Source organism: Peromyscus leucopus, chromosome 2 (assembly GCF_004664715.2).
Source record: "Peromyscus leucopus breed LL Stock chromosome 2, UCI_PerLeu_2.1, whole genome shotgun sequence".
Taxonomy (NCBI): domain Eukaryota; kingdom Metazoa; phylum Chordata; class Mammalia; order Rodentia; family Cricetidae; genus Peromyscus; species Peromyscus leucopus.
In genome coordinates, this window is record NC_051064.1 from 99,048,900 (window position 1) to 99,065,308 (window position 16,409).

Consider the following 16,409-nt stretch of genomic DNA (forward strand, 5'->3'; position numbering starts at 1 on the left):
ACAAATCCATGGTGAGAGCCAGCACAAGAGCCTACCAGTCCCAGACAGCCATACAAACTGTGTGAGTATTCAGCATATTTTGTGCTTTAGCCAATTATTTATAATCATTCTACTGTAGTTAGGTTCACCATTCTGGAAAGGCAAATAAGTTGTAAGCAGAGTTATCTAGCTAAACCTAGCTTTTGCCTGGAGGAGAGAAGTTGTCAGGCATTATATAAGATTGAAGACAAATACATTAATGTTGAGAATCCATAGAGCCTTAGAGTTCCATGGGAGATAGACTGCAGAGCAGCCATGAGACCAAGGAAGTAGTTTGGGAGAGAAGGAGAGTGCCCAAGAAATGCATAATGTATAACATTGTTTGGTTTGAAATATATTACTTTCACCTGTGTGCTCAAGAGTCAGAACTATGTAGACCAAGCTCTGCTTTTTGTCTACCTGTGTCTTGTCTAATTGCAACAGTAGTGTCAAAGAGAAGGATTCAGTCCCTTCAGGTATCTTGGTCTTCTACCCATCTCCATGCATTGTTGCCCTACCACTTTGAGACCTGAATCTGTGGGAACAGTGTCAAATCATATGTCATGATTTGGTCTCATCTGAGAATCTTGCACCGACATTGAAGACAGCCTAGACTCAGTTTTCTCTTTGTTACTTATCCATAGACCTTAATAATCTTATTTAACCACAGTCAGTCTGCCCTGTCTTGGTCATAAATGCAGAACCAATAAGTGAATGTATTTGAGTTTAAGAGCTATCAGTAATAGTTGTATGATTATTCAATAAATTTCTAATTTCATTTTGGTGAAAACTCAATGAAGAGGTGCTGGAAACTTCTTCAAATTTGGTTTAATCTAAATGACTCCTCACTGACAACATGTACCACTTAGATTTTGTACTTGAACTTAAGAAGTATCCAGAGGCTAAGTTCTGAGGTGAATGACTTCAACTCTTTGCATATATATATATATATATATATATATATATATATATATATATATAATACTTCAGCAGATTATATCAATAAATTTTATGTTGTTACCAACTAAGTAAAGATCAGGAAGTCAATTGACTCTGTATTTCTAGCCTTATGATTCTCAAATGTGTTAATTCAGTCTCCAATTATTTCATGTGAATTAAATGACCCAGATGATGTCTCAGGATATGTCAGAAGACAGGACATGGTTTTTTTAATGTTAAGCCAATAATTTTAAAAGAGGATAAAAGGGAGGTAGGCCATAGCTGAAGAGATGGTTTAGTTGGAAGGTTGCTCTTCAAGATAATCTGGGTTCTATTCCCAGCTCTCACATGACTGCTCACAGCTGTTTGTAACTCCCATTCCAGGGTATCTAACACCCTCTGCTGGCATCTGTGGGCACTAGGCAGGCATGAAATGCACAGACAAAGTTTTCAAATACATAAAAAATACAATAATTTAAAAATAGAAGCTAGTCCAGAAGGCTAAAACAAGATTAAATATAGAACTAATAACAGAAAAATGAAGAACAATGGATTAAAATATGAAATAAAATATTTAAGGAAAGCAATAGGACAGAACATTAATAGGAGGGATGAAATCTCCCATTGTAGTGTAAGGAAACAAGGATCAGCAGAGGGAATGTTTAAAAAAAGAGAAATTTCATTACAAGGATTAGTGAGACAAGACATTGGATATTGAAGGAACAACTTGAGAAAGACTTCACTAATTCAAAATTCTTAAACTTAAGAAGAAACAAAACAGAGTCATCCAGAAAGAAAATTGAAAAAAAAAATTCTACCAATTAATTTTTCCTTAAGGAGTAGGTAAGAAGGTTTTTTAACCTGCATTCTTAAAGCACTGGGCATTGAGGTGTGTGTGTGTGTGTGTGTGTGTGTGTGTGTGTGTGTGTGTGTGTGTGTGTGTATGTGTGTGTTCCTAATGGGGACAAGAAACCCATAAACTCTGCCTCCTCAAAGTTTAACATGTTTCTTTGCATTTTTGTGTTTGTTCATTTGTGTCCATATGTATGTGGATGAGTATGGAGACCAGAGTTCAATCCTAGGCATCTCTCTAAGGGGAGAGATGTTTTTTGTTTTGTTTTTGGTCTTTTGAGTCAAGGTCTATCATTGGCCCAAGAAAGCTATGCTGGCTAGTCCATGACCTTGGGAGATTTACTTGTCTGATCCTCCCTAGTCTTGAGATTACAAATCCAGGCTACTACACTGGGCTTTTTAAATGTAGGTTCTGGGGACGGAACTCAGATCTTTCTACCTGATTGGTAAATATCTCCCCTTCAAAGATCAATGCCAAGTTTTATCACAATGCAATGTAGATTAACATTCACTTCTTATCATCATGGTGCCTATAATTACCGAACAAGGGAATGTTGGTAAGTACATGAGAGAACAGGAGCAGGTCAGGCTCCTGGAAAAATTAGCTCTCATTAAAAGTAAGGTGGGAGGCAAGATGGAGGAGTGTGGTGGTTATATTTGTGCCTTCTGGATCATAGGTCCTTAAAGTTTCTTGTTTGTCAATTCCTCGTCTTTATGAACCAGAATACATACATATAAATGAAACTACTGGAAAATCAAAGCAGTAATCCAAAAGCAACTGGACATCTCAGGTGAGCCTCTGGTACAAATCAGTTTTTGTTTCTTATATATCTAGCCTCTAGATTTAACTCCATCTTGAGAGGTTAAAAGAGTAAAAAGTCCAGAGAATAAGTGTAGAGTCAAATGATGTTGGGTTTTAGGCTTTCATTGCCATTACCTCAGGGACCAACATGGGAAAGTTAGATTCCTGTTCTTCTCAGCCAGTTTGCTCAGTGGAGTGTGGAAATACTACCAGAAGGCAGCTCACAAGAGTGCCTGTGACGGAACCTAAAGGAAAAGGAGCATTCGAACCAGAAGGAAGGCCTTCAGACTGTGATGATTGTTTCCCAATGGCAAGAATCCAAATAATTACAAGTAAATTGTACCATTTTAGTCCACTTGTTTATACATGGAAATATCAAAATGTAAACTCACATAAAGGACAAAGTAAATGGATAAAAAATGACTCAAATGGGAAGAAGAGCCCCAGGGGTCATCAGGAACATTGTGTGACACTAGGCATTTCACCTAAGCCCTGTAGTCACATCTAATTTAGCAGCAAAAGGAAGGTATATCTCAATATTTTTAATTAACTCAGGATCAAGTAAAATAATTTCTTGATCATACTAATTAAACAGCAGTTGACAGAGAGTAAACTTTAATTGAAATTCAGTATTTTTTTTTTCCAAAGCCATGAAAAATGCAGACCAGCCTGACAAGATCTCTGCCTTTTTGCCTCTGTGTGTTGTGAGTTTAACACCATAAAACCACATTAACGTCTCTAACCTACCATGGACTTCAGTAGTGCAGTTCATAGGTGGAGCCTTGCTACTCACACTACCTTTGCATCACATCTGGGCTGAGTCTCTGAGCAGAATCGTGAGATCCACAGCTGCACTGTTACAAAGAGTCTGCAGCAGAGCCTGTAGTGAAATCTGATCTTCTCCCCTTCTCTTATGGTAACACAGATGTCTCTTCCTCATAGAAAAGATGAAGGAAGATATCTCTGACTTTTATGCCCCTGTGGTGAGGCGTGACCACCTTACTCTGATGGATCCCTGAGGTCTGCAGCTGTCCTTATTCTCACTGGACTATGCTGATGAGGCTTTGGGGTGAATTTCTGTGAGTGTGGGGATCACAGACTGAGGTCACCAAGATTCATGCAAGAGACCCTTTATAACCAAAATTTACTTTTCAATCACCACTCAAAAAGGGCAGTATTCAGATCCCCAACAGGATACCTCTGCAAGTAAAATTACCTTAAAACTGGAACATCTCAAGTCTACTGAGATGACACACTTTGGAATTCAGAATTATGAAAGATTTTAATTTTAAAATCAACTGCCATAATTTTTTTCAAATATCGACATGTCTCAACAAAGAAATAAAATAAACAAGGATAGAACGCTGCAATGGTGTAAGTGGAGATCTGGATAGAAGATCTTGGCAAAGAAACAATATGAGAACCAGCTTGGGCCGTGCAGAGAAAGCAGATAGTAAACAGCAAGATCCAGCACCAGACAAGCACCAGATATGTTATAGCTGTGCCTCAATGTCCATCTCTTCCCGAAAATCAGGAAAGAGAAAGTGTAGATGAGAAAAATCTTGAAGAACGGTTGAAACTACCTAGTCTGACAAAATACAAGCCTGCCATGAAGAAACCAAGCTTAATTAAGCAAAATCACCACAATCAATATAGAAACTACAAACAGAAAATATCTTGAAAGCAGAGAAAAAATAACTTACCACCTATGGGGGAGCCACAAAGAAAAGAATGAAGTGGGAAAACATCTAAAAATGTTAAGTGGAGTAGATCTTCAAACTAGTATCCTACCATCCGGAAAGACAGTATGGGAATGGAGGGGAAAGGTATTCTGAGGAGGGGCACAGTGAAGAAGTTTCCTTCTGTTACAGCCTCTGAAGGAATGGAGAAAGAAAGTGCTTGAGATCAGAAAGGTAACTGAACTTGAAAGGTCAGAAAAAAGACAGTAATGGAGGAGGAGTAAGGGGCAAAGACAACAGACTCCTCTGCCTTTGAGTTCCAGCAGCACTGGACACTGACGAGCAGGTCAGTGTGGGATGTGGGTCTCAGTGTGGGGACAACACCTGAGCAGTGTGTCCGAGAGGGGAGAAGGCTCCTCTATGTTTGTAGCCTTGTATCAGCTTCACTACACATGGAAGTAGTGTTAGAAAAGTCCATGAGTGGCATGTGAGTGTTGAATAACACAGAACACTAGCTGAGAGGACAGTAAAATAGGTGTAAAGAGAGAGAAGATAAAGGCATCTACTGGGAACGTGCCCAAGAAACACAGAGGGAAGGGAAAATGGAAGAGTAAAGTAACAGAAATCCAAACAGAAAGCAATAAAAATAAGGAGTAAATATCCTTATATAACAATAAATACACAAAATGATCTAGTCTCCCCAGCTAATGGTAAGAGGTAGACATAGTAAATAAGGAACCAAAACATAGGAATAATTACTTTAAAAACCTGAATCATACCCTGTCTAGGCAAGGACATTGCTACAGATAAAAAGGGACATTGCAAAGGAGGATGGTCAGTGCAGCAAAAACATCTGCTGATCTTAAATGTGTAGGACACACATACACACACACACACACACACACACACACACACACAATTGCAGCTGAAGAGGGAGAGGAAGGAGAGGAAGAGAGCAGGAGGCCAACCAGACTCCCAGTGGAGCTGGAGACTTGATTGCATCTGTTTCTGCACTTGTGTAGTTGATAAAGTCATTAGGTGAACAGTCAGCAAGGATGCACAAAGACCAAACTAGGTCAATAAGAGAGAACTGATGTTACAGAAAATTCTGATCAAGAGAGCAGTTTTTTTTTTTCATTTTTTTTTTTTATTCCCTGGATGAGAGCTTATCAAATTAAGTGAAGGGGGTACTTATACATTCTTAAAGCAGCAGCATTTATTTAACAAGGTGAACTATTCTATCATCCATCTACTTAACATACTTAGAAGAAATGAAATCATAGGTAGTATGTTGTCAAATCACAATGGGTTAACAACGGAGATCTTTCATATACAGATAAGAAAATCAACTTTTTGGCATCAAAACATCGTGTGTCATAAATGAAGGCACAGATTAGAAACCAGCTCTACTGGCTGAGTTAGCCTAGGGCCAGCATCAGCCTACCACTGTGTCCTCCAGCCCCCAGTGCCAGGATCCCTGTTCCTGCAGCTCAGGATTGGGTCAGGGCACAGCCAGGCACCCTAGCCCTTTCTTACCTGCTGTATCACCAGATGCGTCTGCTCCAAATCCAACTGGAACAAATTGCCCACAAAGGGCAGGCGCCAGGGCCCTGGAGGGTGGTTCTTGGGGCGCCTGTTTTTTAGGTAGTTGGTCAGGAACAGGAAGGTGACAGCAGTCAGCAGCAGAGTCCTAGGATGGAGTGCTGCCCAGATGGCAGCCACCAGGGAGCCATCTGTGACAAGCATGGTAAAGGTTTGAGCTGGGTCTGGTTCCCTGGGTCCCTTCCTAGTACGGACTTCCTCTGCTAAGTTCCACCCTGTTCCTTGCAGACCACGCCCCCTCTCTCGGTCCTACTATAGCCCCGGCCCTGTTCATTGTTCACACCATCTCCACTGGCCCCGCCCCATCTCTCTGTTCTGCCTAGGCGCCCACATCCTGCTTATCAGTACTGGGTAATGCTGGAGGCTTCCACAGAGCGCTCTGCTTCTCTGCACTTTTACCCAATCTCTTCCAGGTACCTCCCTCCTAACCTTTATGCTGGTGCTCTCTGCTTTGCCCTTTTTCCCAAGTCCTTCCTACCTGCAGGTACTTCTCCCCCACCCCTAGGTGCCAGGCATTGTGTTCCCAGCACTCCCCCCAGTGTGGTTTAAAAGGGCTGGCCAAGAGTGGTTGTTTTTTCAGAAATTTGTTTCTCTGAAGCCTTTGTGTGGCTCTGGGAATTGTGATTTACATCCCAGCAGACTCCTGGTTTGTAAACAAGCTTTCCCCAGTGCTGGTAACCTTTTCAGAGGAGAGAGATTGTGTGGTGTGGTGTGTGGGTGACCAGATTTGTGAGGCTGCTGCACCTGTGACATAACAGAGAAAAGCCACCACTGGGAAATTTTTTGAAATGATCCCTTCCCATGAACTGTGCTGTGCAGTTATGAAGGTGAGGAAAAGTGTTTAAAGCTGTATGTGTTTTTTAAAATCTTGTTTGGGCATCGTTCTAAAGTTTAGAGCAGTAATGCCAATTTATTTGTGTGTTTGTAATCTCTTTGCCGAATTTCAACAAGACTAGAATATATTCTGAAATTAGAAGGCTCTGCAACTTCTCATATTCACAACTGATATCTGATATATCAATAATATCTTATTGACAAGTAATAATAAATTTGAATATAGTATCATGATTCTTGGTTTCAAAGTCCAGATGCATCCACCCTTACCAAGAAGAGGAAATGATTCCTACTATTTGGCTTCCACATGAGTATACATGAGTGTTAGAAAAGCAATATAACTTTACCAAATAAGAAACTACCAGTTGCATCCTACAGAAAGGGAAGAGATTTTTACCAACTCCCATCTGAAAGAGGGCTACTATCCAAAATACATAAATAACTCAAGAAGCTTGATATCAAAAAACCAAATAACCCAATTTAAAAAATGGAGTACATATCTAAACAGAGAAGTCTCAAAAGAGGAAATTCAAATGGCTGAGAAAGACCTAAAGAAATGGTCAGCATTGTTAGCCATCAGGGAAATGAAAATCAGAACTATTTGAGATTTCTTCTTATATCTGTCAGAATAGCTAAGCTCAATAAAATGCAGCTCATTCTGGCAAGGTTGTAGAACAAGAAAAATACTTCACTATTGCTGGGAGGAGTGCAAATGTGTACATTCACTATGGACATTAGTACAGTGGTTCCTCAGAAAAAACGGGGATTGATCTTCCTCCAGAGCCAGCTACACTACTCTTGCTTATATAAGCAAAGGATATTTCATCCTATCATAGGTGTCACAGTTAACCACTCCCAAAGTTTCTAGGTCTTTATAGTAACATTGTATTTGGCCCCGAGACCTCAGGCCTTCAGTACTCAGAGTGAGATATTGGTATTTTTGGGTTTTGTTAAAAAACAAAACAAAACTGTGTTTCATGTGTTCAGGTCAAGCTGAGCCTCTCTAAGTTACTCCACACCATGTAAAACAGTACTTTGACTTGAGAGATTGCTTTTCACAAGCAGATTTTCGCTCAGTTTTGAGGATGATTGTGTACCTGGGTGGACACATTATGGTACCATTTCTCCAGTATGATGGAAGAAGCACAGAATAATGAATAACAACCCTGGTTTTAGAAAGAATGCCAGGCTATACATTTCTGAGAGTGATCTGAGACTGTAAGGGCATATGGACATATTACAATCTTATCAAGGTAACAAGGTTCCCAAAATTATTGGACACACCAGATGAAGGAAAGGATGTAATTCCAGTACCTGGACACCATAAAGAGGTAGGCATCAGCACTACGAGGGTGATAGTCCTCTTTGACTTGTGGTAATCAGAGTTTTGAGATGGCCCTAGAACTGAAAGAAGGCCAAATAAGAAAGAGCCATGTGGGCTGGTCAAAGTCCAGCACAGATACTGGTGCAAGCTGACATGTACTGCCATGAATGAAATCTGACCATGTGTCTCTCTTGAAGCTCCCTGCCTTCCTTTTCCCCTCTCATTATAGCTGTCAGTGTCTTGTACTTCAAAATATCCAATCAATATACAGGGGAAGGGAACCAAAGCTGCATAAAACATTCAATCTTGTGTATTGTTTTTAAACTAAGTCTCTATTATTCTATCAATAAAACTTAGGAATCAGATGCTGGGATAAAAACCTGTTAGCTTAGAGAGGCAGAGAAAGCACCCATCTGTAGCTGGAGAGTTTTCTCTCTGTGTGCCGCCAAGCCCTGACAGTCCCTTAGCCCACTTATAAAATAAACAAACAGATGCTTATATTATTTAAACTGCTTGGCCATTAGTTCTGGCCTATCATTGTCTATCTCTTACTCTTATATTCAGCCCATTTCTATTAATCTATACTTTGCCACATGGCTCATGGCTTACTGGTACCTTACATTTTCCTTGTCCTGGTGGCAGCTGCAGGCAGTCTTCTCTTTCCCTTCCTGTTCCTTCAATTCTCCTCTCTGTTAGTCCCACCTATACTTCCTGTCTGGCTACTGGCCAATCAGTGTTTTATTTATTAACACATTTGCCATACAGAACATCCCACAGCATCCAGCTGTGGGATATCCCAGAAAGAGCACATTCTTCTATGCCATCTCAAACCAAAAAGACTCCAAACTGAATGTCCCTCTCTGCTACTTCCTGTGCATATCTCTATCCATCTTCCTGACTCCCTCTTACTCTCTCTGGTTATTTCCTGTCTCCTAGTTGCTTGTTCCACCTCTTGACCTGTGGAAATTTGCTTTTATTTAATCCTGTTTATAATAAATAGAAAGTTATTGGATTAAAGGTGTGTGCTAGGGCTGAGCCACACCACAACTACAAACACCTTTTTTCCAGTAAATAACTCAATCTTTCACAGTGTGATCAAATATCCTAAAACATTTTCCCACTATATATATATATATATATATATCAACTCTAACACAGTAAAACTATTTACAACAATGAAGCTATTTCGTCCAAGTTTTCCACAAAGTCCTGCTTGGTTGTACTTGGCAGTCTTATGATTAAGTATTTTTCACTTCAAATTTTGGTCAGTCTCATATGACAAGATTTCTGGGGGGTCCATTGGAGGGGGGAGGTACCACTTGGCCAATACTCTTTTTTCTTGGGACATGTTCTCTTGATAATTCCCCCCCCCCCCGCCTTTCTTTTCTTTTCAGATGTTTTACTTGTGAAGTGGTCTCTGGACCCCTTAGTTGAGCTTTTATTATCCCGGAAAGATGAAAGCAAATGTCCCATCCTAATTCTAGGGGGTTGAGTGTTCCTTTTTTGGCAGGTTATAAATTTCCTGGGACAAAATGGTTTTGGCAAGAATTACCTTTCGCCGCGTGGTGGTGGCACATGCCTTTAATCCCAGGACTTGGGAGGCAGAGCCAGGCAGATCTCCGTGAGTTTGTGGCCAGCCTGGGCTACAGAGTGAGTTCCAGGAAAGGCACAAAGCTAAACAGAGAAACCCTGTCTCGAAAAACAAACAAACAAACAAACAAACAAACAAAAAACAAAAAGAATTATCTTTCAATTAAAGTTATTTTGAAAGTTTGAAACTAAATATTTGTCAGTATGTATGGATAAATGTACACATATTCCCCTTTCTTTTTATATGTATATTCAATGTTTAAGTATATCTATTTTTAGACATGAAGGACATTCACTTTGAATTTCAGCCTGCCTTTTGCAAGTGGCTTATAAATTTAAATCACTGTAATTCTTATGTGCCTGCCTCTGTCTACTAAGTGTTGCCATTAAAGGTGTGTGCCTCCCTTTAAACTGAGATTAAAGTTGTGAACCACAACCTGGCTATGGATTCCTTATAATAGTTATTCACATAGGGCTGTCCTGGTTTAATTTGGTTCTCCATTTTCCCTTACTTTTTAGTGTTAGAGGAAACTTTCAAGTTTTTCAAATGTGTGATCTAAAGTTCTTGCTGATTTATTCTGAATTTGTTCATGAAAAATTTTAATATTGTAGTCTCATGAGTCATGTTTGCCATAATAGTGTCTGTCTACTAGAGCCCTTCAATTACCATATGCCCTCCAAGCCTGATTCCAGGGTTGCTTATATGTGTTCGGGTGTTACCTAGCCTGAGATTCAAGGTCAAGGACAAACTACTACTTATAAAAGGAAACTGATCTGACCCCACTTGCTTTGTCTGCCTGTGCCTAGGGAAATATCCTTGCTCTGCTGGTTTTCAGAACTACTTGGAGATAGAGCTACATGTTAGGGACACATCTGTCATTTGCAAGAGTCTTCATGGCCTCTTCCTATGGATATAGCAAGAAGCTCAGCTCTGATCCTTATTTTTTCTTTGCACCACTTTAAACAACATTTCAATGGGCCAGAAACAAATGCATGTCTAGGAAAGGAGGAAGGAGGCAAACTGAAGGCACACCTCTTGAGATGAAAATTATGATGCATTTAGCATTTTTTATTCAGCCATTCATTTTCAGTGCATTCGCTTGAAGGGAGGAATCATCATTCTCCTTGTCTTGCAACTTTTAAATGAAAAGACATGCCATTGAGCTCATAAATGATTCGCCCACCACCAAATTAGGGGGCAACAGTCCAGTAATTTGATTCATATTTTTAGTCTAATTCCTTCAATATTTCTTGAATCACCTTCATTCTTTGACATTGTTCTCCTCTCATGTGAGCAAGGTCCAGCAGCATCAGGGCACACACCATTCCTCCCTGTACTCTTTCCTTTTTCCTTCTCCAGCATCACAGTCTGGGGACAGCACAGATGCGGTAGCTGACTGGGGAAAGGGTCAGGCTCATTCTGAACTTCAGGCTCAGCTTCTCATTGACTGGTGGCTTGAAGGTAAATTTTTGCATGAGAGCAGTGAAGAAAATGAATAGCTCAGACTTGGCCAATTGTTCTCCCAGGCAAGATCTCTTTCCTGCAGGACAAGAACAGAAGATGAGTCACTTCCTCAGCTGACTTTGGAGCATCAAGATACAGGTGCACCCAACTTCCTACTGTAAATGCCAAGCTGATCCTGAACGATGTGTCCAGCTGATTATGTCTAACATCTTCATGATTTGGCCATTCGAACCTAATACAAGCTGTTATTTCCTGTTCTTTTGCATAGCTATATATCTCAGATTTGTGTTTTCATTTTGCCAACCCAAGGAATTGCCATCATCCCAAGTATCCTGGTTCTATTTATTGAATAATATTATATTTAAAATAAAACATTGGCAAGAGACATTCTCACAACTCTGGAAGCCATTGTTCTGGGTCATCTCACACCATACACACATGTACAAGGTGTAGTTATCTAAGTATGTATATAGACATATGTATTTGTGTCTACATCCATTTCTGTACCTGTCAAGTCCTCAGTGTCTCTATGGGATATCTGTGTTGACATGGGTGATTGTTGATGATCTAGGGACATCCCTAGCATGCCACTGTTCTCTTCCTCACCATTTGAATGTCCTCACCATGTATTCCAACAGTACTGCAGATTTCCAGTCCCTAAACCATGTTTCTGTGGATATGTTTATTCATATGTCTGCTCATTATGTGTACACTTGTTGGCATATGTGTGTGGATGCCAGAGGACAACCACAGGAGTTCATCCTCAAATGCTATAACCCTCATCTATTTTAAATAAGTTCTTAACTGCCTTATAACTTGTCAAGTAGGTCTGGCTATCGAGTCACAAGGGACACTGCATTCAACTACTAGGATTATAAGCACATGGCACCATGTTCCAAAATTTTATGTGACTTGGGGATCACTTATATACTTATATACTTCCCAAGGCAAGTGTTTTATGGAGTTAGATGTCTCCTCTGCCACTAACTTTGACTGAACAAAGTTTTAAAAACATCAAGAAAAACAAATTTATAAAGACTATAACAAAATGCTTAGAACAGCATTCAGACAAAGCTAAGATTAAAATTTGGATATATTTTGGATGTCTTATTGGTGCTTCTAACAAGGACATGGTAGCAGGAATGATAGTATGCTTCATTCTCTGCAGGCTAATGTTTAGGAAGCTGCATTGGACTTCAAAGACATTAAACACTGTAGAATTTTCTGATGTATGCCTGTTTCCACTTTGTTACCTGCCTAACACAGTTTGTTGAGAAAATAAAATGAAAACAATCCTGAAAAGGTGCATAGTAAACATAAATGTGTTATGATGATGATGATGATGATATGATGATGACGATGATGATGTCACTGTGTTATATAACAGCTGTGTTTTTCACCATGTTGTTTCACTCATTTCTGTTCTCCTCATGCTCTTCCTGTTATCTGTTATTTATAACATGGCTAACAACTCAAGTTTCCAAGATTCTTCTGTAAGAATCTATACACCATTATATGCAGAGTTAGGATTCAGGGCTAATGACCTGACCTGTCTGCAGTCCCCTCTGTTACTGTCATTAAACCACTCCTTGTCATGAACCACAGCCTTCCTAATGTGGCAATTGTGGTAGTTTGAATGCAATTGGCCTCCATAAGCTCATAGAGAGTTGCACTACTGAGAAGTGTGGTCTTGTAGGTGGTATGGCCCTACTGGAGAAAGTGTGTCACTGTGGAGGCGGGCTTTGAGGCCATCCCCAGTATCTCAGACCCATTGCAGGATGTCTTTCTGTATGCTGTGAATATGTGTGGCTCCCACTGGATTATAAATAAAGCTGTTTTGGTCTATGGCCAGAAAGCTTACAGCCAGGCAAGAAATCCAAGCAGAGATGCAGGGAGAAGTGCAGAGTCGAGAGAGACCTAGCCCAACACGAAAGGGGCAACAGGATGCCAGCAAACTGATAATGCCATGGCCACATGGCAACATATAGATTAATAGGAATGGGTTAATTTAAGATGAAAGTGCTAGCTAGCAGAAAACCTGTCATAGGCAATACAGTTGTAATTAATATAAGCCTCTGAGTGATTATTTTAGAAGTGGCTGGGGGTCCTCAGGATGGGGCAGGACACAGAAAAACCTGTGGCTCCACACATCACTTCAGGTTGTCTGTAGGTCAAGATGTAAGAACCCTCGTCTTCTCAATCACCATGTCTGTCTGCATGCTGCCTTGCTTCCCACCATAGCAACAATGGACTAAACCCCTGAAATGTAGGTGATCCACCACAATTAAATGTTTTGCCTTATAATAGTTGGTTTGATCATGGCGTCTCTTCACAGCAATAGAAACCCTAATAAGACAGTAATTATGTGAAACAGTCTCTTCTCTCCCTCTGCGCAAGGCTGGGTGTGCATGAATTAGTTGTGCAATGTGGAGCATATGATTAAAAGCTTGGCCTATATGATAGGTTATCTTGATTACTGTAATGGTTGGATTGAGAATGTCCCTAAAAAGGTCATAAACTTGAATGTTTATTCACAAGGCAGTGAAACATTTTTGAGAAGAATTAGGAGATGTTGCCTTGTGGAAGGAGTGGAAGGAGGTATGTCACTGGAAAGGGGTTTGAGATTTCAATAACCACACTATGCTCATTTTCTCTCTCTCTCTGTTACTCTCACTTATCTGTTAATGTCTGTCTCTCTGTTTTTCTATGTCTCTCTCTCTTTCTGCCTATAAATCAGAATGTAAAACTCCCAGATACTGCTCCAGTGCCATGCCTGTCTACTTCTTGCCATAATGATCATGGACTAATCCTCTGAAACTGTAAGCAGGATCCCAATTTAATGCTTTATTTTATAAGAGTCACCTTGCTCATGAAGTGTCTTCACAACAAAGAACAGTAACCAAGTCAGTGACCATCTTGACTGAGAGATGACTAGAAAATCAAGGTCTGTCTGTGAGGTCATTTCAGAAATGATTGGCATGTGGGTCACTGAAGTTAGAAGAAAAATCTCTCCTGAGCTGAGCTGATGGCATCCAGTTGGCTGGCACTTGCCACTTGGCAGGCCTGACTCTTCCTGAACGCCTGTGACTGTGCTGCTGTGTCTGCTCATGACCATCACATTCCAGCTCTCTCCACCTCTGCAGAGACTTTTGGTTACTCAGGCACAGACTGCAGCACAGGTCCTTCTTATCTCCAGGCTTTCAGATGTTTTGGAATGTGAAACCAATAGTTACTCACTTCTCTTCCTCTCCAACTTGCCAGGGGCCATTTTGTCAATATGTACCTGTGACTGTGTAAATAAAACTAGTAATATTAATATATACTGTTGGAAGAGTCTGTCCAAAGATAATCCTGACCAATGTTGGTATCAGAGCCCATGCTTGAGAAGAAAAATTTGTTTTTATGTTTTTCCTTTTCCTACCCTCTCTTTTTAGTTATTTCTTTCGACTAATGGCCCAGTTTACTATGGGAAGTTCCACCCTCAAGCACATGGTCATGGGTGAGATAACAAAGCAGGCTGATTAAGTCATAGAAACAAGCACATAAGCCTATCCCCTCCACATCCTACTCTTCACTTTCTATCTCCAGGTTCCTTTCTTGGTATTCTTCAGACTATGATCAGGGAGTACAAGCTAAATAAATTATTTCCTCCTTAAGTTACATTTGTTCATTTTTATCACAGAAATAGACAGCAAACAAAGACAGAGAATTTCAATGACTGAAGAAGACTAGAATTATGGACAAATTCTTAAGATAAAACTTTTTTATCCCCCATAATTCACCCTGGGGAGTACAGATTTCTCATAATATTAGTTAAGAATGCATTTCAAGGATGTACTGTCAGAGTTCATATCTGGTCTCTCTTTAGAGACTATAGACACTCATCTGGGAGACTTGAATGATATGACAACATTCAACCAGGCTTTGAAACTTGAATGTATGTAGTTCAGTTATTTTCATTGTAGACAAGGACTTCATCTACAGGCTTGGTTGCCAACTGTAGCACTATTGGGAAGTGGTGGAAAATAAAGTAGGTGTGTGCCTAACATAGGTCATTTGAGCCATGTCCTGATGGGATATCTGCAATCTCACAGCATCTTTCTCTTGCTTCTTCCCTACCATGAGATGGCTGCATTCTTCAGCCACGTATTGCTAACAAACTTACCTTCCTCCTAAGAAGTTGTTCATTCAGATATTGTTTCAGTGAGGGAAAGCTAACAAACATAGCCTGGTCTAAAGGTTACTTTGACTCTTTCCCTTAAAAAAAAAAAAGCAAAAAATGACCTTTGTGCGAAATATGAGGGTCAACTTAGACTATAGCCAAAGGTCTTCAGTAGCCGTGCACCAGTTGCAAATTAAAAAAAAAAACTCTTTTATTTAATATTATATAATATTTGTTTCAATATAGTAATAGTAATTAATATTAATTATATTAATATATATCAAGCTGTCAGTTTCTTGACCTAATAGGGGTGGACATAAATCAGGAGAACATGTGAAATTATAAATTAGTTTTATATATTCTGTGATAACATATAAATGACAATTGTATAGCTTGGTTATCTTTTCTAAGAGAAGAGAAACTGCATAATATAACAGCTCCAGAGATGTTGTCTTTAGGAAGTTCTAGAAATGCTGAAGGAAAGCAGCTACATGCCAAAGATAGGACTGTGGTAGAAAATCCAGACTGCTGCTTTGTCAACCCAGGGTTTTTTTCAGATGTTCCCTCTTCTTGTCCTCATTGGGCATCTCCAGGTAACTGAATCACATGCACCCCCACCAGAAAGAAATGCTGAAAGCAAAACACCCAACTGTTCTCTTGCCTTGGTTTCTTGTTATACTCACTGGGACTTCACAACTATTCCAAAGTCTGTAGGACTTTCCTCTCCTTGAACTGGAATGGTTTAATGATTTTTATAGGTCACCAGAAGTCATGGGGTGACAGTCCCAGCCTGCATCTTACCAGGCCTGTGTTCTACTGCTCTGTTTCTTGGAATCTTAAGCAATACCATATGAAAACCCAGGATACCATGTATGGCAGGTTAACCAAGATTAGCTAAGCCAATGATCTGACCTGGAAACCTTTGAGGATAATGTACTCTTTGGAAATAATTCAGTTTGGGATAGTTGTTATTCAGCAAGATTCTAACTAATACATAGGCCATGGACTTAGGGAATCCTAAAGCAGAAGGGTCTATAACTGGGGATGTCAGTTGCCATTCATATGTAATAGACAAAGAACTGAAATAGGACTGAAAACTTAAGCCTGATCTGCTCTGCCAATTCTTTTGGCAAATGGTCTTG

General features: G+C 40.0%; 2 protein-coding genes across 4 annotated transcripts in view; both read right to left on the bottom strand.

The window, feature by feature from the left end:
- The window catches only part of LOC114693764 (cytochrome P450 2J3-like), a 35,977-nt gene extending 29,872 nt beyond the window's left edge, over positions 1 to 6,105 (bottom strand). The window contains 1 exon segment of the mRNA XM_037202719.1: positions 5,827 to 6,105. Coding sequence (XP_037058614.1) covers positions 5,827 to 6,036 — 210 coding nt within the window. The 5' untranslated portion in view covers positions 6,037 to 6,105.
- A 4,615-nt stretch (positions 6,106 to 10,720) lies between these two features.
- The window catches only part of LOC114693761 (cytochrome P450 2J3-like), a 59,990-nt gene continuing 54,301 nt past the window's right edge, over positions 10,721 to 16,409 (bottom strand). For 2 of the 3 annotated variants that reach the window (XM_028870297.2, XM_028870296.2), the window contains one exon: positions 10,721 to 11,181. In XM_028870297.2, the coding sequence (XP_028726130.1) occupies positions 11,074 to 11,181 (108 nt within the window). In that variant the 3' untranslated portion in view covers positions 10,721 to 11,073. The remainder of the gene's footprint in view (positions 11,182 to 16,409) is intronic. The other variant, XM_037202718.1, reaches the window with a different exon arrangement.